General features: G+C 44.6%; 1 protein-coding gene across 1 annotated transcript in view; it reads left to right on the top strand.

Annotated features, from left to right (window-relative positions):
- Window positions 1-21,784, top strand: part of LOC135219224 (dnaJ homolog subfamily C member 17-like) — a 158,027-nt gene that overhangs the window by 112,704 nt on the left and 23,539 nt on the right. The window contains exon 7 of the mRNA XM_064255809.1: window positions 10,430-10,513. Within this exon, the coding sequence (XP_064111879.1) occupies window positions 10,430-10,513 (84 nt within the window). The remainder of the gene's footprint in view (window positions 1-10,429; window positions 10,514-21,784) is intronic.

Here is a 21,784-nt window from a genome sequence, read left to right as displayed (position 1 = left end):
AAAATGGCGTCTAGGACATCGTGTAGAAGCTGGGATAAATGCATCATTTTCTGTAAGTTGTTAAGTGAGATATTCCCATTTGCCCATGTGGAATTTTTCAATTTCTGTATCCATTCTCCCGCTGAGTCAAAAAGTTGAGAACTGTACTCAACCAGGTTTTTATTACCTTCCCCAATCTTGTAAAAACATCTTAGGTCTCTCACTACATCTCCGTGTTCCTTTGTTCCATAGGCTGCCCTCAGAAATACTTGTAATTCGGTCCATGACCAGCATTTTGTGTATTGGAATTACGGCAGTGTTAGGCTAAATCCCCTTTATTGAAATCTAACCAGGATTTTGCCTCTGTGAATGCCTCTGGATCACTTTGAATTCCTTTGGCATTTAAGTAGTTATTCACTTCCTCAATAAAGATTTGCACTGGCTGGGATAGAACGCCATCAACAATGCCCTGAAAGGAACAAACCCCAGCTGTAATATTTGTTACCTTGTGCGCCAAAGTTTGACCGCCATTGATTATTTGCGTCACCCATTTTGTCTTTCTTAATGTTAAGTATTTGCCCCAACCTCAGTAACATCAATAATGTTTATCCTGTTTCCCTCACAAATCACCAACACAGAAGGAACAATCTATCAGTCACCATCCCAAAAAGATAAAAATGCATATACCAGTTCCCAACACATCAGTATTTTCCCATAAATGTTTCTCGGGTCTGCGGGAGAAGATTCCCATGATAATTTCACAGCCAGGGTCAAATATGTGTCATTGCACCCAACAGAAAATGGGAAGAGGCAAGAGAGAAAGAAAATGAGGGACAGGTCTTCACTTCTCACTTGGTATTTCCTGTATGTTTGCTGCTCGGCTAGCACTGTCTACATCTTACCCACTCTTACATGGAACACATCATGCCGTATGGTCCTATGCATTGCCCTTAACAGCAAAAAAAAAAAAAATAAGAATGAAATACACCTATGAGCAAATTTTTGACAAAAAAAATAAAAGGAAATATTTAACACGCCTTCATTAAGGAACGGCACATTGAATATGGTGAAGTCGTCTGCTTCCACATTAGCGCCTATGTATACATGGAACCGTGCATAACTAATACACTGATAATCACCGTAAAATGCCCCCCCCCCCCCCCCCCCCCCCCCCCCCCCCCCCCATCGTAATTATTACACCATAATTTCCGCTGCATTTACAACACACATCATAGCCACAGACTCTTTCCAACCTCACTGCCTTGGGAGGCTGTTCTCCAATGAACAGATGCTTGCTGACTTAAGCTACCTCGTCAGCAATAGAGGGACAGTTGCCAAAAAATACAAACTATTATCCCTTTTTCCTAAAATCTACCTAATCCCCTATTCCTATATAATCCCCAGTCGCTTCGGAAACGTGATCCATAGGCCTGATTGCCTTTCCTGTCTGCCACCACTGTTATGGGGTCAAAAGGACCCCATTTAACTAAAAGGCAGAACTCCTATCAGATAGCTTGACCTACCTTCGATGCTGCCATCGTCTGCCATCCCTGTAGCCAGCTGAAAATCAATCATTAAATCTTAGGCAAATTTAAACTCTCGCTATACAAAAAAATAGAATCTTTATTTCCCCAAAATAGCTAATATGAAAATGAAATAAAATGCATCAAAGAAATCCCAAAAATCATTAAAACACCATTACTCTTCTACGTAATCATAATGGATAGAACTACTCCCACTTATCCTCACTGTCAAATAACTCCATGAGTCTCTATCAAATAAATGTCAGGTAAAGTCTAGAGAATTCATTGTTCGGTAGCGACAGCCGAATCCATCCTGAAAAAGAAACCACAATTATCAGACACTGAAAAGACCCAAAAAATTAAATGGATAAATGTCCTGTAAATCATTCTAAGTGTTCCTCTGCATTTCTCCTTTCTAGAAGCTGAAATCAATGTCACTGTTCAAAGTTTTCAGTCTTTCTTTCACGTTACTTTTTGATGGACTTTCTAATGCCTTCCAGTTTTTGGGTTACCACACACATTCTTGTCTAATCCATTAATAAGGTCCCATACTGGGGTTATATCTGATCTCTTTTGCCCTCATGGACATATGCCCTTACTGCTACTAATGGACGTATGAATGTATGCACGCTAATGTCTTATCTGTTCCCATGTACATGCATTTTCCATTTCATGTGAACGCGCTTGACCTCTGATGTCACAGTCACCTGATCTTTCCGCTATTCAGGTCATTTGTGCGCCTGTGATCTCCCTGGTGTCATCGGAGTGTTTTGACTATCGTCTCATTTCAGCAACCTGAGGAATTCACTGTTTTCCACTTGTCTCAAGCAGTAAACACTAAGGTTATCAACCTCATTTATTTTAATTTATTTCCTGCCAGTGCTGTAATATATATAAACTGAAAAATGTACATAGATATATGATGCTATATTACTGTATTAAATACAGTATATTGTATTGTATTGAATGAATGTCATTAGAAATACTGTAGTACTGTACCAAAGAAAGAGAGAGAGAGAGAGAGAGAGAGAGAGAGAGAGAGAGAGAGAGAGAGAGAGAGAGAGAGAGAGAGAGAGAGAGAGAGAGAGAGAGTGTGCTTCCACAAAATGTACACTGTTTTATTTTGTACCATGATACTTGTGTATGTATAGACACACACACATATATTTAGAAATTAAGTGAAACCATCTTAAAAATGTAAATGCTTGGTTAGATTAATGAAAAGATTGATGAAAGACCAGTCATCAGTTGTAACATTAAACTGAAAAGCACAGTGCAAAGGAAAAAGGACAAAAAATAAAGAACAAGAGTAGTACCTCACCAAATCAAACTTATAGAGGGAAGAAAGTATAAGGGCAGGAGAATTGGATAAAAGTTATTTTACTAAAAGCAAATATTCAAGAATACAAAATTGCTAAGGCAAAACCATCGCAAATACATGCAGACCTGCACTTATGAAGAGGCAGTTAAAACATTTCTGAACACTAACCTTCAGCATTATATATAGTCTGTACAGTCCTGTCAGCTTGTCATGAGTTTTTGTGCTTTTATGGTTTTTTATTTTTTTCATTATACTACCTAAAGTGGTAAGGTAATGTCCTGTTTTGGTAATACCATAGTAACATGTAGATATGTATATCATTACTTCTTAGTTTGATAGATTAGTCCTTTATTTAAGTTGTTCATTTGTTTTGAAGGGTAATAATGAAAAGATAATGTCAACAGCTGATTTTTGTACATGAACTTCCCTGACAGATATATACTTAGCTATAGTCTCCGACGTTCCCGACAGAATTTCAAATCTCGCGGCACACGCGACAGGTAGGTCAGGTGGTCTACCTTACCCGCCGCTGGGTGGCGGATGTACGAACCACTCCCGTAAGCTTGTCAGATTTTTCTCTGTCGCGGGAACGATAACAACTGTTGTCGGTTCCTCTCGATAGTTTTTCGATTCTCGCTTGCCTGGAGTTAATTTGGACTTCTTTTGGTGACGTATTCGCTTTGTTTGGCTTGGCATACGCTGATTGTGGACCGGTTTGATTTTGAGTTTGATTTTCTTTAACGATGTCTGATCTAGAATCGGTAGTTAAAACTTCGGTTTTGTTTAGGGTTTGCGCGTGAATGAAGGATGTAGGTGAGGTTGCCGAAAAGCTTCGGTAGACCCCAACCCCCACACGGTTTGCATGAAATGCAGGGGAATGAATGTGCTTTTGCTAACCCTTGTAATGAATGTAAGGGATTGAATGAAGAAGAATATAAGGCTCTCTCTTCTTATGTTAGGAAGTTGGAACGTGATAGAGTGCGTAAGGCTTCCTCTAGAAGTTCTAGCAGATCTAGAATGAGTGAGTTGGATGTGGATCCTAATAGTACTAACGTAGAATTAGAACCTTCTTCCCAAGTTGCAGCCCCGCTCCCCGCACCGAAGCCGAAGATTCGCCTTCGGAGGCGGCAGCTCTGAAAGCCAAGAATCGTTCTATGGATCAGAAGATTCGTCAGTTGGAAGGTAAGGAGAGTGTTAGTGATCAGTGCAGTGTCCCCAGTGTTGTGGAGGGTGCGTCTGACGGCTCCTTAGTGCCTCTAGGCCTAGACCTCTTCCAGACTCCCAGTTCCAGTGGAGTAGGAAAGTCGAAAGCCGCAGGAGGGCTAGGGAGAGCCCCCACCGGTCAGGCGTCCCCTCGGCAGATCCTGAAGTACGCTCCCAGGCTGCCTCGGATCGCTACAAGAAGGAGCTCCTACGCCAATGCTTCTCCTCTTCGTCGTCTCCCTCTCCGAAGAGAGGTTGGAACTCCCCGGATGCGTCGCGCCCGTTGAAGAGGGCTTGGAAGGCTCCCTGCAGTCCTTTGGCTTTCTAGTCCGGAGGTTTTCCGGAAGAATCGTCGGTGGAGGCGAAGAAACCCAAGAAATCCTGTGATCGTTCTTCTTCTCGCGCTCCGCGCTCGGCGCCTGCTTCCGAGGAAGAACAAGAAGATTCTCCTACGAGAGTACTCGCGGGACTTCAAGCTCAGATCACGGCGCTAGCAGACTCTCTAGCAGTTAGATCACGTAGGAAGAAGGACGTTTCTCTTCCGATCAAGAGATCTAGGCGCCGCTCTTCAGAGGATCGTTCTCCTTACTATGGGGAGGTTTCGTATGAAGGTGGGGGGGCTCGCGTGAGCGCCCTCGCTCGAGTGAGCGCCCACTCTCGCTGAGCGTCGCTCGCTCGCTCTCTCTCGATTTCAAGACGCCAAACATCGGTAGGACGCTCTATGGAGAAAGAATTTTTCTCAGATTGGATTCCCGCTTCCGGTAAGCGCACGCACCTGCTCATCACGCGATTTCTTTGCAACTCCCCTCGCGTGAAACTTCTCCCTCAGCAAGCCTCGAAGATATAGAAGGCGCCCTTATACAAGTAGCGTTCTTCTTCCAGATGTCACTCTCCTCGAGTGTCGGATCGTGACTTCTCTCCTGACAGGCATCTAGAGTCTGGTAGGAGTCGTGTGCATGATAGACGGCCTACTGTAGCCGCTCCCCGCAAGGTAGGCGCCAAGAGCCTACTGCACATAGATCTCCTAGTAGGCGCTCGTCTCTTTTAAGGCGTCATACTCCTGATTATTCTCCTAGGGGCAGACAACAAGAGTCTTTCAAGCGCCCTTCTCCGTGTAGGCGCTCTCCCGCTTCTAGGCGCACTTCTCCTGACCGTTTGTCTCTTGGTAGGCACCAGGAATCCCGGAAGCGCCCTTCTCCAAGTAGGCGCTCGTTAGTTTTTGAAGCGCCCTTCTCCTGAATGTTACCCTCTTGTTAGACGTCAAGAGTCTCGCAAGCAGCCTTCTCCTAGTAGGCACATTTCGCCTTCCAGTCGGACTTCCGTTGATCGTACGCAACTGGACAGGTATGGAGAGCCGCGCAAAGCACTCTGCTCTCGATAGGCGCTCTTCTCCTGGCAGCCGCTCGCCTCAGGATAGGCGCATAGAGTATAGTAGGGGAGGCGCTCGCCTCCTCGTAAGCGCCCTGTGGATGTTTCCGAGGATTCTCGGAGTAGGAGCCCTACCTCTCCTTCGGCTGAGATTCCGTATACCTCGAAGAGGGAGTCTCATCGTAGACTTCCCAGATCTTCTCATCGTTCTCCAGTGGATGTGAACTCTTCTAAGAGAGGGCGTTCTCCAACCTCTCGCTCAACTCCTGCTAGGATCCCTTCGTCACATAAGGATCTTCCTGCGCTCGCCTCGAGAAGACGTCCTAGAAGGTTCGGATTTGAGGAACCGAACACTTCTGCTGCTGTCTCTTCTTACAAGAAGCTTACAGAGCTACTTTTACAAGTTTTTGGGGATTCCCTTACGCTACGCTCCTCCTTCTCCTCACTCACTTTTTCAACGGCGAAGACAGCGAAGAGTTCTTCTTGTGTGAGGATGAAGCCAACTCTTTCTATGAAGAAGGCACTGAGGAGTTTTGGTTCCTGGATGGCTTCCAAAGAAGAAGCGGGGAAAAACGATGTTCGCTTTTTCCTCCTTCGAAGTTATCAGGACGCGCTGGTTTCTGGTACGAAACAGGAGAGCCTTAGGATTGGGTCTACCGTCTTCGGCTGATTCGGATTTTTCGGCACTGGTAGATTCGACAAGGAGAACTGCCCTTAACTCTGCTAAGACGACTTGGGCAATGAATGAATTGGATCATTTGCTCAAAGGTATGTTTAGAGTGCTAGAAGTATTTAACTTCCTTGATTGGTCGTTGGGAGTCCTAGCCAGAAAATTGAAGTGCCAGAGTCATTTCGCCAGAAGATCTTATGTGTGTTTTGTCTTGTATGGACAAGTCGGTAAGAGACGGAGCGAGTGAAATCGCCTCCCTTTATGGGGCCGGGATCGTGAAGAAGAGGTCGGTTTATTGTTCCTTCTTAACGAAGTCGGTCTCCATGCTCAGAGGTCTTCTTTGCTGTTTGCTCCTCTGTCTACTCAGTTGTTCCCGAAACATCGAGTGCAGGACATTTCGAGGTCACTTTCGGCCAAAGCCACCAGGACCTTTTGGCACAGTCGGCAAGAAACCTCGCCCTTCCTTCCCTACCAAGGCTAAGAAGGAAAAGGCAAGTGTTCGAGAACCCTTTCGAGGGGCATCTTCATCAAGAACCTCTACGTTTAGAGGTCGTAGACCTTCAAGAAGGGGTAAGACTTTCGCCAAGTCTGTTAAAGCCCCCAAATAACTTGCAAGTCCTTCAATCAACGGTGGGCGCCAGACTCTTAGAGTTTGCAGAAGTCTGGGCCCAAAAAGGGGCGGATCCTTGGACCCTTTCTATTTTGAGGAGAGGTTACCTCATCCCTTTCGTCGAAAGACCTCCCTTGACGGCCATCCCAAGGGAACTGACGGCCAGGTACAGAGACCCCATCATGAATCAAGCTCTCCATCTAGCAGTAGATCAGATGCTGGAGAAGGGGGCTACTCGAACTAGTGACAGACCATCATTCATCGGGCTTCTACAACCGCCTTTTCCTAGTTCCGAAGTCCTCAGGGGGATGGAGACCGGTGTTTTGGATGTAAGCGCCCTGAACTTCTTCGTAGAAAAGAAGAAGTTCACGATGGAAACGCCTTCATCAGTGCTGGCAGCACTTCGTCAGGGGACTGGATGGTTTCCTTGGATTTACACAGGACGCTTTCTTCCACGTACCGATCCATCCTTCCTCGAGGAAGTTTCTCAGATTCATGATGGGGGGGTAAAATTTTTTTCAGTTCAGGGCTCTGTGTTCGGCCTCTCGACGGCCCCTTCAAGTGTTCACGGGGTGGGATTTTTGAGGAATGTGGCTCAATGGCTTCATTTTGAAAGGGGTGAGGATATCCATGTACCTCGACGATTGGCTAATAAGGGCCAATTCAGAAGATCGTTGTTTGAAGGACTTACAAGTAACTTTAGAATTGGACGAAGGCTTTGGGACTTCTCGTCAATTTCAAGAAGTCATCACTAATTCCCGAGCAAGTGTGTGTGTATCTCGGGATACAAGATGAACTCTCTGAGTTTTTCGGGCTTTTCCCTCGCAGGAAAGGATAGCCCGAGGATTCGAGAGAGTAACAACCTTCTTAGGGAAAGAAGTATGCACAGTGAGGGAGTGGATGAGTCTGCTGGGGACGCTCCTCTCTGGAGCAATTCGTTTCCCTAGGAAGGTTGCACCTGAGACCACTCCAATTCTTTCTTCATCGGAATGGGAGTCGTCGTTCTCAGGATTTGACGTTCTCCCTGTCGTTATCCCAGGACATCAAGAAACATCTCTTATGGTGGACAGATCCCAACCTCTTTGCGAAGGGACTGTCTCTTCAATCACAGACCCCCAACCTGGTGTTGTTCTCCGACGCGTCGGACATGGGGTGGGGTGCAACTCTGGGAACCAGCGAAGTGTCAGGTACCTGGGTGGGGGACCAGGTAGCCTGGCACATCAACAGAAAGGAGTTGATGGCTGTGTGGTTGGCTCTGAAGGCTTTCGAGCCCAAAGTCAGAAGATCGGTAGTGCAGGTCAACGCGGACAACACTACAGCTCTGGCATACATCAGGAAACAGGGGGGGACGCATTCCTTCTCCCTGTACGAGACAGCAAGAGACCTTCTTCTGTGCAAGAAAGAGGAATCAAGCTTCTTACCAGGTTCGTGCAGGGAGAAAGGAATGTAAGAGCAGATCTCCTCAGCAGATAGATCAGGTCCTTCCCACAGAGTGGACCCTTCATCGGATGTATGCCAGAGCCTGTGGAAGTTATGGGGCAGGCCACACATAGACCTCTTTGCCACGTCAAAGAACAAGAGGCTGGATCCTTACTGCTCTCCGATATCAGATCCAGAGGCAGTAGCAATAGATGCTCTTCTTCTAGACTGGAACGGACTCGACGTCTACGCGTTTCCCCCCTTCAAGATCCTGGGGATAACCATCAAGAAGTTCGTAGAGTCCGATTCAACGCGAATGACCTTAATCCGCTCACCCTTTTGGCCGGCCCAAGAATGGTTCACAGAGGTACTGGAATGGTTGGTGGACCTTCCAAGATCGCTCCCGCTAACTTTTGGAGCGATCTACTCAGACAACCCCACTTCGACAGTACCACAAAAATCTCCTCGCTCTCAGTCTGACTGGTTTCAGACTGTCCAAAGTTTGGTCAGAGCGAAAGGCTTTTCAGCAACAGCTGCTAAAGCAATCGCAAGAGCGAGGAGACCTTCCACCTTGCGTGTATACCAGTCAAAGTGGGATGTCTTCAGACGTTGGTGCAAGAGGAAGAACATTTCCTCTTCCAGTACCTCTGTGACCCAAATTGCGGATTTCCTTATTTTCCTCAAAGAAGAATGTCATCTGGTTGTGTCAACTATTAAGGGATACCGCAGTATGTTGCGGCGGTATTTCGGCATAGAGGCTTAAATATATCCGATGATAAGGACCTGCATGATCTTATTAGATCATTTGAAACCATTAAGCGTCCTCATGTAGTACCGAACTGGAATCTAGACGTAGTCCTACAATTCCTTGGATCGTCTAGATTCGAACCTCCATGCTTAGCCTCTTTCAAGGATTGACGAAGAAGGCTATCTTCTTTGGCCCTAGCTACAGCTAAGAGAGTGAGTGAGCTCCAAGCTATTGAGGCAATGTAGGGTTTAAGGAAGATTCTAATGGTGTGTTCATTTCTTCCAAGTTTCCTGGCAAAGAATGAAAACCCATCACGCCCTTGGCCCAGGAGCTTTGAAGTTCGTAGTTTATCTTTCTAGTAGGGGAAGAGCCTCGAAAGAACTCTTTGCCCTATGAGAATTATGAAGTATTCCTTAAGAGGAAGGAACAACCTTAAGGCTAATCAAGATGTGCTTTGGTGCTCCGTAAAGGACCCCACTCGGCCCATGTCGAAGAATGCTCTTTCCTTTTTTCTGAGAAGCCTTATTACAGAGGCACATGTTGCTGTAAGGAAAGATCATTTTAGACTACTGAAAGTGAAAGATCACGAGGTGAGAGCCATCGCAACTTCGCTTGCATTCAGAAAAAATATGTCTGTGCGGAACTTGATGGAGGCGACTTTTGGAGATGCCAATCGGTTTTCGCAAACCACTACCTACGTGATGTAAAAATCACATATGATAAATGCTTCGCCTTGGGTCCTTTCGTATCGGCGGATTCGGTGCTGGGGCAGGGAGCTGAAACTTATCCTGTGTAAATTTTTTATATGTTACCCTATATTTTATATTGTTGTTTTTGGTTGTCTGAAAGAGGTTGCAGGAGGCACCTCTTTTTGTCGTAATATTAACCCTTTGTATTTTGGTTAGGTGGTCTGGTGGGTTTTGGCTCCTTGCAGAGGTAGTGGTAAGGATCTGTTAGTAAGCGGACAAGGTCCCTCTAACAGCATCCGACTTGGATTCTACCACAATAGGGGATCACATATCCCAGTGGTAGATCCGAGAGTCTTTCAGCATCAGGTCACGTCCTAGCTGTAGCTCTCCAGGCAATGCAGACTCAGAGATAGTATCTATGAAGTCTTCATCCTGAAAAGGTGAGAACCAAGGTTTTTATATCCTACAACATTAGTTGTTTCCCGTCTTACCTGTATTATTGAGCTGTCTCTTACCCTCCACCAAGGGTGCCAATCAGCTAAGTATATATCTGTCAGGGAAGTTCATGTACAAAAATGATATTGTTAAACTACAATAAAGTTTTGTACATACTTACCTGGCAGATATATACGATTAATGGCCCACCCAGCCTCCCCTCAGGAGACAGGTGGAAGAGAAAAATCTGACAAGCTTACGGGAGTGGTTCGTACATCCGCCACCCAGCGGCGGGTAAGGTAGACCACCTGACCTACCTGTCGCGTGTGCCGCGAGATTTGAAATTCTGTCGGGAACGTCGGAGACTATAGCTAAGTATATATCTGCCAGGTAAGTATGTACAAAACTTTATTGTAGTTTAACAATATCATTTTTACTCATCTGAATATTTTGGTTCTTTATAGTGGGGCGACATAAATGCAATGGTCATGAAGCAGAAATCAAAGAAAGGAACAGCTCTGATTGAATATAAAACGAAGGGAGGAGCAGTAAGTATAACCTACTGAATGCTTATAATTTTTTTGTTTGATAAAGAATTTGCAACTTAGAGTACAATTTCATTTGTCATTAAAAGGTTACTCAGATAAACTCTGAAGGAAGGAAAAGAGGAGGAATGGCAGTCCCCCAACTGGTCAGAATTTCACCTTTGCCATCAGGATATCATTGCTGTTCATTTCAGTTGTTTGTTTGTTTGTGCACACTTCTGTCCCCTTTCTCGAGAATTTTTCATGAATTATTTTATCTGTTCATTTTTGCTCATATTCGTGCTTTTTTTTATTATTTCTAATGATAAATTTTCTTCAGTTTGGTATGTATTTGACCTTACTATTGCCCACTAGTATCTATTGGTCATGCTGTTTTCCTTGGCTGGTAGTACCAGAGGAATATAAGTACGTACAGTATAAGATCTTCTATCTTGGGAAGTTTTCATCTGGCTGTCTTTTGTATGGGAGGTGGGGGATTAGATTTAAGAGCACCTTTTGTTAGTTGGATAGGTTTTGTTTGCTATAAGAAGCTAACATAATAGCAATTATAATGGAGTAGTTTGTTTATTAGAAATTGTTTGGTTTTCATTAATTGCGGGTTCTCCTACTAGAGAATTCTAACTCATATTTCATTTGTTATTTTGTTACAGTGTCTGTTGCAGTCACATTATGCAATGTTACATTGTTACAGTGTCTTGTAATTGCATTATGCAAACATTTATTCTCTGTTTTAGGCAATTGAAGGACATATTTTCTAGCTCATCAGATTTTTAGTGGACCTTGTTTCTATGGTGTAGGCTAGTTATGCCTTTTATTAATATTATATACATTGTGATAAAGGTCTTTAATATTTTTGGTTTATTATTTCTGTGTTCTTAGTTCTGTTTAAGTAATACTGAGTGGTAATATGGTCCAGTGCCATTGCTCAGGGTTGCCATGTAAATTGTTTAATGTTTATATAGCATCTGTTGCTAGAGGCCCCCAAGTTATATGTCCAGCTTGCAGAAAGGTGTGTTCACCTAATCTTAACTGTCCTTCATATATGGATTGGTCTGTGTTAATTGGTAAAGGTGGTAGTGGAAAACCCTTTTTTCTGGTTTTTCATTCTTGACCTTGAATTCTTCAGTGTCAGTTCCTGCAGTCCAAAAATATCTGAGCTACTCTCAGTCATACTAACCAACCCAGATGGCTTCCTTGCTGCAGATGAGAGAGCATTTTTTGTCAAGTAATGCATTTTGCAAACTATACACTTTCAGCTGAAAACCCAAGCCATGCTGGCGATTTGGTACCTGTACCGATGCCTCTTGTTTTCACTTGGCGAATCCTCCATGCATATCAGTGAGCACCTCAGCAAAGCAGCTGGGAATTATTTTTTCCTATATGCAGGAATTTATGCAGCAATAATGAAAGAGTTTGATTGCAGAGGTTCTAGTAGCTTATGTATTGTCAAGTAATGAAAACATCACTTGACTAGTGGAGAGAGCAATCAGTTTCCCAAGACCAGCCAATACAAAGCTGAAGGCATGAAGTGCCAAGCTTTTAGAAGCAATCAGAATTCCTTTGTGGTATTTTTAAAGAGCATGCTTTTTCCCTCTTTCTCATTGCTGATTGCTCTGCAAACTTGAGCCAATCCTATGCTAGAATGCCTAGTTTCCTAGCTTTAAGAGACTAAAGTACTCTTTGTTAGTTGATAAGAGCTGCTTACCTGTACCATTAGTAAGCCACTCAGTTTCCAGTCTTGAGCTGCACATTTTCCAAGAAATTTCTACTTTTGCCTTAGACCAGAATAGCTTTACCACCCTAGATAGGCAAGGCAAGTCATGGGATAGGGGCCTTACATACTCCCCCCTTTAGGGGAGAGTGGCTTACCTCCTTGTGATTTAAAGCTGAGGTTACATGATTACTTGTGTATGAGTTGCTTAAGTCCTTAAAATATGAAATGATTAGGTTCTTAGAACATGAGCAGCCTGGCTCTGTTAAAGCTGAGCAGCTTGGGTCATCAAGTGAAGAGTTTAATGGTGCTGTGTACAGAACTGACTTTGGTCTTGGAAAAAAAAGTGGCTCAAAATTTGGAAATATGAATGTAGATACTGTTTAGTTGACTGTATTTTATAGATGTTAAATGACAACTGCTCAGTTTTATTTATAGGATATAGTGCTTGAGTTGCTAGATTCATATTCTTTAGGACCTGTAGTGGTGGGAACAACAAATGGTCCCTTCTATATGGGAGAATTTAAGGCAGGCAGAGTAATTATGACATTTATGTTGCTCTCCTCATTCTCCATTATGACATCTTGAATAACAGTCTTCCAGAGTTGTATGATTGTATGTTGTGAAAAATGGGTGAGTTTTTCACCTTATGAATTGACATCCTAGAGTATATTTTCCAGAAAATATCAGATACCAGTCTATTACTTTATTATCTGTGTAAAAGCTAAAGACAGTTGGCATTTTTTTTGCTGGGGACCACATCGTTACAGCTTTTTATCTCAGATATCAGTCAGGTCCTAGTCTATCATTTCAGTAGTCTGACAATTGGGATTCAGTATTAAAAGCCATTTAATCAAATATAATTTGTTCTGAAAATAAAATTTAATACATTTTTAATCTGCATTTGCAACTTATACATGATTGCTGTCCTCTGTGCCTCTCTTTCCAGTAGTCAAAGGCTTATGACACAAATAATGTGTTGGCTTGACAGCTGAGACTTACCGAATCCCATGGCACAAGTACACTACTCAGTTGTCAGGGATTTTTCTTCCTTTGAAGTTTTGTTTGGGTAACATTTTGTTACAAATGAAATGGTCTTAAAAATTACAGGTTTGTTTTAAAAGTTAATTGTGCTTTGTTTAAAAAGGCTAATTGGAGGGGTTGCTGTGGTAGTGTTTAACACTCGCCCCAGTTCTATACCGACACCTTTTATTTAGGTGAGCGAGTCAGAGACTTCTGACATGTCCAATTTAGCAGTTCTCTGGTATCATAGCAATATTTTACTAGAAATAGTGCTAAAGGGGACACATTTCACGGAGCGACACGGCTTCCTCGCCCAGAAATAGATTTTTCCTACGTCAAAATCCCTTTTCTGTTCTAGAGATTGTTTGCAAACTAATAATCTTGCTCTGTGCATGTTCCACTTTGCATAAACCATTATTTTTTTACCTAATGCTTCTGCTATTTTAATCTCTTAACTCACTTTATCATTATTGTGACATGTTCATGATTCATGACTTGGATCCCTGTCACATTCAAAATTCTCATTTATCCATTGCTATGATCTTTACTTTTGTAACTGTTCTCTGTTACAAATCCCTGATATCAACTAGACAGTGGTTCTTAACCTTTTAATTACCACATCCCCTCTAAGAGTTGGTCCTTCCCTCCACGCCTTCCTTGCATCTTTGAATAAAATTTCCACCCATATTAAAATTGAAAAATTAAAAATAAGAGAAAGAGAAGGGGTTTCAAGATAAGGGAGGAAGGTTAATAATTACAAAACATAGTGAGCCCAACAAAGTCTAACTAGAGTAGTAGACTATAGGAAACTAACATTATAAGGTGATACTTATGCATTTTTTCATAAGCTTCTAAATATTAGTTCCTCTCTCGTTAGTAGAGTAATGAATATGATTAGAGAATTTTTAATTTTTCCATAGGGCTTGTGCCTCCCCCAGAAATTGCCGATGCTCCCTCAGAGGGGTGTGCTTCCCAGGTTGAGAACCACAGAACTAGAGCAGTAGTTGTCTGCATGAGTTGGTTCATCACCAGTAGAGAAGGGGACCCAGTTCATAATTAGTACAGTTAGGTCTTGCATGTAGTTATGATGCAAAATATTTCAGTAGTGCTATTGACAGTCAGTGTAAGATCACATATTTCGTTCTTTATTTTATCTATACATATTAGCCCAAGATATTTTTTGTTGTTATATTAATTTTGAATGTATTTTCTAATACGTACAAGAATTACAATACTTACAGTATTGTATATGTGTTTATAAATATAAATCTATACCAAAAAAATTGTAATCAGTTGTGCTGACTTTTTTATTATTATGCCAGCAACATTTTTTGTTTCGAGAAGATTCTACTTATATGATTGTTGAATAGTTCAGCACCTGTAAGATACAGCTTGAAATTGATTTGATTACAGTAAATATTCAACAGAATAAAAAATTCACAGCAATGATCACAAACTCTTGCATTTTTTACAACAGCATGCTTAGTAGGCTAAGTTTTATAACTAGGATTAACAATAAAACATTTCCCATAACATCTGGTTGACTGCTGTTCATTTTACTCATTGTGTTCTTCAGCTGTATATCATTCAGTAGCAAGCACAGTAATCTGTCATTTATCCTATTTCACCTTACCTGAAGCTCGACATTATCTGGACACAACCGAATCCCATGGACCAAAGATTTTATATATATATATATATATGTATATATATATATTATATATATATATATATATATATAGATATTATATATATATATATGTAAATGTCAAAAAAATTGAAAAATCACCAATGTGGATCCTACTTGGAGCACTCTATGACTTTCTGGAGTGTTGCATCAAGGCTTGAAAGGAAGTGAAGCATTGGTGGACCCCCACATTTTTTTTGTTGAGTCTGTTGTTGCACAACGAATTGAATGACCCTGAAAACAGAATTGCACAATATGTACTGTTCTTGAAAAAGGGAAGTCTTTAAACAATACTCATGAGAGCTTTTTCTTGCTTAGCCAAAGAAAGTTTGGTGTGAATCAGAGCTGTCCAAACCTTCAGCAGCACTCAAAGGGCCCCTCAGACAGCAGAAGAAAGGACAACAATAGCATCAGCACCACTTTCCAAGCAAACAAGAAATTCCTACCTGGAGAAAGAAAAATTAACTCCTGGACTGGAAATTACAAGGCAGGGAAGAGGTGGAGCCCCATAGGACTCACGTGGTTGGGGTTGTCTTCTATAGCTTAACATGCAGTGGAATTCCTCCCCTTGGGGGACAGTATAATTCACAGTGGGCTAAGTTTTTTCCAAAAACCAGACCCCCTTTTAAAGGGGACCATAAAGAAAGGTGGCTTTACTTGCCACCACTCTTTACCAGCCCCAAGAAGCAGTCCTACAAGCGAAGGGTGATTCTTGACCCGTCAAATTTGAACAAACATATTGTTAGTATAAATAATTATATATACACTTCATATTTTATGGGAGCTCAGGAATGAAAGATTTTAACTGATGGCCTACCTAGATGATTGGCTAATCTGGGGAGCCACTAGAGAAGAATGCTGACAAAAGCTGAAAGTGGTAGTTGACAGACTTCAATCAAAAGTTGTTCATATGCGAACAAACCTTCGGTCTTAACAATAGGATAATTTCTAGCGCCCAGCTGGGTCCGGTTAAATTGCAGATGAAAGCAAGGAATCTTGTGAGATCTGGCAACGCATGCGTATATTGGGTGAAGAGTGATCAAGGACCACGCACCCACTCCACAACGTCAGTCTTTTCTTAAACCACCTGGACGAGAGTTGTGGTTGACCTCTCTTGGCCTTTACCCGGTTCATTGCCCGTTTTCGCTTGTGTTTTCGTCAAGGTGTGGGGCCCCGGAACTCCAGGTTTTCCATATTCTCGTTTTTTGGCTTCGTCTGCAAAGAATCCACACGTCACACCCCATGCTAGTGTTGTGCCTTTGTCCCCTTCCCTTTCTTCTATCGATTCGTCGTTGGAAGTATGCGGAGGCCCTCAGGCTGATTTATGTGATGTCGCCCCCTCTTCCTCGGGAGTTAATTTGATTCCCGAGAGGGAGGAGGCTTTTTCATCAGTCTTTTTTTATTTCAGATTCGGAGGCGTCCAAAATGGAGACGCTCTAGACTTGGGCTACGGGGTCCACCCTGCTTAGAGGGTTTGCTGACGCACTGCTTGGATGCTCACTACCCCCCTCCTCCTCCTGGCCTCGTCTACGTGGGTAGCCGAGGACAGCCATATTGTATTGCTCCGCCAGTGACGATTGCCGTTTCTTCAAGTCAGAGGGAAGCTGTGGCGTCAGCCCCACTAGTGATGTCACGGGGCCAGCCATTTTGTATCCCTCCGCCAGTGGCGTCTGCTTCCCGTTTGGATTGAGGGGAAGCAGTGACGTCACTGCCGCTTATGATGTCACTTCCATTGATGAAGTCACTCCCAGTTGTCTCTGCTTCGCTGCCTCGCTCATCTGTGTTGTCATCGTTTCCTGCCGTGACATCATCTCTGCCATCCAGTTCACTGCATCTCCCTTCCATGTCATCGGCCCCTTCTTTTACTGATCCGTCTGAGGCTTTATGCCAGGCAATTCTTGAGAGATTGGACTCTGTTTTAGAAGATAGGTTTGCTGCCATGTCGGCTGGGAGGACTGGAAGCAAGCGTGTTGCGTCACCCCCGCCTCCTACAAAGAGATTGTGTAAGAAGTCAGTGCTGTCTTCCTCTCCTTCTCCCCCATCTCCACCACATCGGCATATCAAGCGTTAGAAGGCTAAGAACTTTGCCCTTTCTTCGTCTGTGAGTGAGGAACAGCACGCCCGTGTTCCTGCGAGTGTTGTTGTTACTGAGAGTGTAAGCGCTTCTTCCCCTGCCCCTGTGCAATCTGCAGTGGCTGCTTCGTCCTCTGCTTCTCCTTCTCCAGGGCCTATTCATTGTTGTAAGGATCTTAAGGAGCCTGTCAAGAGGTCGAAGGTTGTGAGCGTGGAGTTGGTGCAGCAGGAGTGTTTGCCTGCCCCTCTCCCTGGTACTTCCAGGAGTTTGACTCCGAGGGATTCTCATTCTGTCTCGAGTGTTCGAGATTCCCCACCTACGCACATTCGTGCATCCATCCCGCACGTGCTCGTATGTGGCCATGTTATAGAGTCATCTCTTGGGATAGTGCGTAGTGATGTCCCTAGCGTTGTAAATGGTTTGTCGCAGGAGTTGGCGCTTGGATCCAGCCCAGACAGGTTAGTTGGTGTTTCAGGCTGTTTGGCTGCTGGATCTTCTGTTAATTTACACAAGGAAGGCGTTTTAGATAAGCCTGCAAATCCTTCTTGTTGTTGGTCTCCGTTGCCTGAGCAGAGGAGGGAGATACGTAAGAGTTTTTGTCTTCCTTTATAGAAGTTGTCGATCTCATTCATGCATTTAACAATTTGGAGAGTAGGACTCAGGCTTGGTCGTCTTTCACTCCTTCCTGCTTGGAAGCCTTGCTGGGAGCTATGCAGGATCCCAAGTCATCATTTCAGCTTCCCTTTTCGGTGCATGTCCAGTCGGTCTTACATAAGGTTAATGCCTCTGTTTCAGATCAGGACTGATCGCTCCGCTCTAGGGGCTCTGCCAAGTTGCTTCCCCCCGCCTCTTACGAGGCATAGGAAGTACTATGCTATGAACTCTGCATACTTGATGTAGCGTCATCTTAACCCAGAATTGTGAAGCCGGGATTGACTTTGGAGCAGGTGAGGTCGGTGGCTCCAGCCTTGTCTCCACAGGATGCCTCAGCGTTGGAGTCTACCGCAGCCTCCATGTTGCAGACGATTTCTTGGCTGGACTTCTGGTCGGCGGTCATTGCATAGATAGCTTCTGACAGGTCTCTAGAGGTTGGTGAGTGCTTCCTCTCTTGCCAGTTTGTTGCAGTCTGGAGGCAAGGCGTTCTCATATCTTGCTCACCTCAGTCTTAATTTATGGGCTAACCTTCTCCTGATTAGAAGAGACGCGGCTTTATCCAGGATGGAAAGATCGGGTGACCCTAAGTCCTTGCTGGTATTTAGGATTGGAGATCTTTTGGAATCCAATTTCTGTTCCCTCGAACCGAGCTGGAGGATGCGATAGACCGGCGCCGGGCTGACACCAAGGACAGATTGGTGCACCAGGTTGTGTCTAGGTTAGAGTCTTGTCCTCGGAGACACCCGGCTCCTCCCCCTCTCCCTGCCCAACAGCAGTCACGAAGGTTGTCGCCTGGTAGGCCATCAAGGAGTTCGGTTCCGGCAGGGCCTCCTCGTTCGTCTCAGCCTTGGTCAGAGGACCAACATTCCTTTCACTCCCGTTCCTTTAAGCCGAGAAGGGGCCCCAGGGGCAGAGGTAAAGGGGGTCGTTGGTGGGTTAGGTGCCTCTCCCTCTCCTGTGCCATGGGTAGGGGGTGCCTGGCAGGCCATTGGGCCAAGTGGCAGAGTTATGGGGTGGATAAGTGGGTAGTAGATGTCCTTTGGGTGGGGTACCTACTGCCATTCGAGTCCTCTCCCCCACTCAGACAAGCCGCTGCTCAGGAAGGTGTATCCTCCAGATTCTCTGAAATCTAGGCTCTCCGGGAGGAAGTGCAGAAAATGCTGGACAAGGATGCGATAGAGGAAGTGGTGCATCCGTCTCCGGGGTTTTAGTCACATTTTCTTGGTGCCCAAGGCGTCAGGAGGTTGGAGACCTGTGATCGACTTATCCACCTTGAATCACTTTATCAGGAAGACAAGGTTCAAGATGGAGACCCTGCATTCAGTGTTGGCAGCGGTGAGAGAAGGCAACTTCATGCTGTCGATAGACTTAAGGGACGTATACTTCCAGATCCCTATTCATCCAACATCTAGGAAGTTCTTTCGCCTCTCTCTTGGAGACAAGGTCTTTGAGTTCAAAGTCCTGTGCTTCGGCGGGCTGACCACAGCCCCTCAAGTGTTCACAAGGGTCTTTCTAGTCTCAAGTTGGGCCCATGCTCAAAGGATCCGTTTGCTGAGGTACCTCGCAGGTTCCAGGGAGAAGCTGCTACAGGACAGAGATCGTCTGCTTCAGTTTTGTCTGGAAGTGGGCATGGTAGTCAACTAAGAGAAGTCAAACCTCTTACCCAGTCAAAGGATTCTCTACCTGGGCATGGTCATCGATACGGAGGTTGCAAGAGTTTTACCGTCAGATCAGAGGTTGGAAAAGTTGTGAGTGGTGGTGCACAACTTCCTGTCGGAACCACATTAGGCAGCTCACCAGTGGCAGGTTCTGGGAGTTTTGTCTTCCCTGGAGAAGCTGGTCCCTCATGGGCGTCTTCATCTTCGGTCTCTAAACTGGAGACTGGAGGAATTCTGGTCTTTGGTGGGGGACTTGCCCCTGTTAAAGATTCTTCTGTCTCTGGAAGTGAAAGAAGACCTTCATTGGTGGTTGGACGACCAAAATCTTTTGGATGGTGTTCCTCTGCGTTCTCTCCCACTGGACTTTCTTCTGTTTTCAGATGCCTCCCTCGCAGTTTGGGTGACTCATTTAGGTGGCATTGCTGCGGGCGTTTGGAGTTTGGAGGACAAACAGCAGCATATCAATGTGTTGGAGTTGAAGGCAGCCTTTCTGGGTCTGAAGGAGTTTCGGGAGAAAGTAGAGGGTCATTCTGTCGTTCTCATGTCGGACAACACCATGGTGGTCGCTTATGTGGAGCAGGGAGGCCTGGTTTCACGTCAACTTCATTCCTTGACCATCGAGGTTTACCAGTAGAGTTCTCAGCCAGGTATATCCCAGGCAAAAGGAATGTGGTCACAGACAAACTCAGTTGTCGGGATCAGATCCTAGGCACAGAGTGGTCCCTTCATCAGGTAGTAGCAGACAGGCTCTTCCAGGTTTGAGGGAAACCCATGCTGGACCTTTTTGCGACCTGGTTCAACAAGAAACTGGAGGTATTCTGTTTAGTGGTTCCAGATCTAGTGTTAGCAGAGGACGCATTCCAACATCCCTGGGACAACCTGGAGGTGTATGCCTTCCCTCTGTTTTGTTTGATCCGTAAGTACCTGAACCGGCTGATGAGTTCACAGGGTCTCAGGATGACTTTGGTAGCCCCTCTGTGGCCACAGGCAGAATGGTTTCCAGATCTGCTGTTGTTGTTGGAGGTTCCGAGGGAAATTCCCCCTTGGCGGTATCTCCTGTGTCAGTCGCATGCAGAAAGGTTCCACCAGTCAATAGAATCCGTCTCTTCACAGTTGGAGGCTATCAAGCATCGCCTCCAAGCGAGAGGCTTTTCTCAGAAAACAGCAGGGCATATGTCCAGCAGTCTCAGAAGGTCAACCTCTGTAGTTTACCAAGGCAAATGGGCGATTTACTGTGACTGGTGTCATAAATGGGTTTTTTTTCCACTTGGAACCTCTATTCACCACACAGCAGACTTTTTAACCCTCCTCAGAAATGATAAATGTTTGTCCGTTTCTGCCATTAGAGGCTACAGGGTGGCCCTGATTTTAGTGTTACGCCGTAGAGGTATCGACATCTCATCCTGGGAACTTTCCGTGCTAGTTAAGGGGTTTGAGCAATCGAGTTCTCCTAGGGAGCTCAACTCTCCGACATGGGATGTTTCCTATGTTCTGAGAAGCTTCACTAAGGGTCCATATGAGCCTTTGTGTTGCTCATCTGGCAGGAACTTTATGCTCAAGACAGTTTCCCTCCTGGTCTTGGCATCTTCAAAGAGAGTGGGGGGAGCTGAACGGTCTGAGCTATGAATGAAGCACACCAGGAGTTGGGGATCAGTGTCCTTCAAATTTGTCTCGGAATTCGTGGCTAAGACACATAATCCCTCAGTGCATGATGATAAGTTCGCCTCCTTTTCCATTCCATCACTGGATGACTTTGTGGGTGGTGATTCTCAAGGACTTTTGTTGTGTGTCCTGTCAGGGCTCTGCATTGCTATCTTAAAAGGACACGGCACCTTAGACCAGGCTGCCAGACTTTTTGTTAGCACAGGATATACAAAGAAAGAGGTGTCTAACCATACTATCTCTTTTTGAATACAGGAAGCCATCAGACAGGCATATTTGACTCTTGATGATTCCTCTGCCGCATCTGTGCAGGTTAGAGCGCATGACGTTGGGGGTATTGGCCCCTCTCTGGCTTTCAAAAGTAATTTGTCTGTACATAGAGTGCTGAGAGCTGGTAGTACTCGATTACGCCAGTCTACATTCACCTCTTTCTATCTTAAGTGTGTTGCCCACAGATCTATGAACACGTTTTCCCTGGGTCCTGTGGTGGCTGCCCAACAGATTGAGTAACTCATCATTGCCCTTAACAGGTCACATTTATATCTTACCTAAGATGATTGTGTGGATGAGGGATTGAGTGAGTTGGCTGGTCTCTTTCTTTCTCTCTTCCTTCAGGTGGGTTGAGGAATAGACACGTCATTCTCTGGACTGGTCTGATACAAGTGGGTAAGGTAGTCATACTGATAGTTTGGTTGCTTGGTATGCAAATAACCAACCCTTTATTCAGTAGCATATGCTCTGCTCCTTGGCAAGAGGGAGTAGGGAGTGGTAACAAACCCTGGTGTGTTGGTTTGTTATTGGACAG

Source organism: Macrobrachium nipponense, chromosome 1 (assembly GCF_015104395.2).
Source record: "Macrobrachium nipponense isolate FS-2020 chromosome 1, ASM1510439v2, whole genome shotgun sequence".
NCBI lineage: Eukaryota > Metazoa > Arthropoda > Malacostraca > Decapoda > Palaemonidae > Macrobrachium > Macrobrachium nipponense.
Note: the sequence above shows the minus strand (reverse complement) of the source record. Positions and strands in the feature narration are given on the sequence as shown.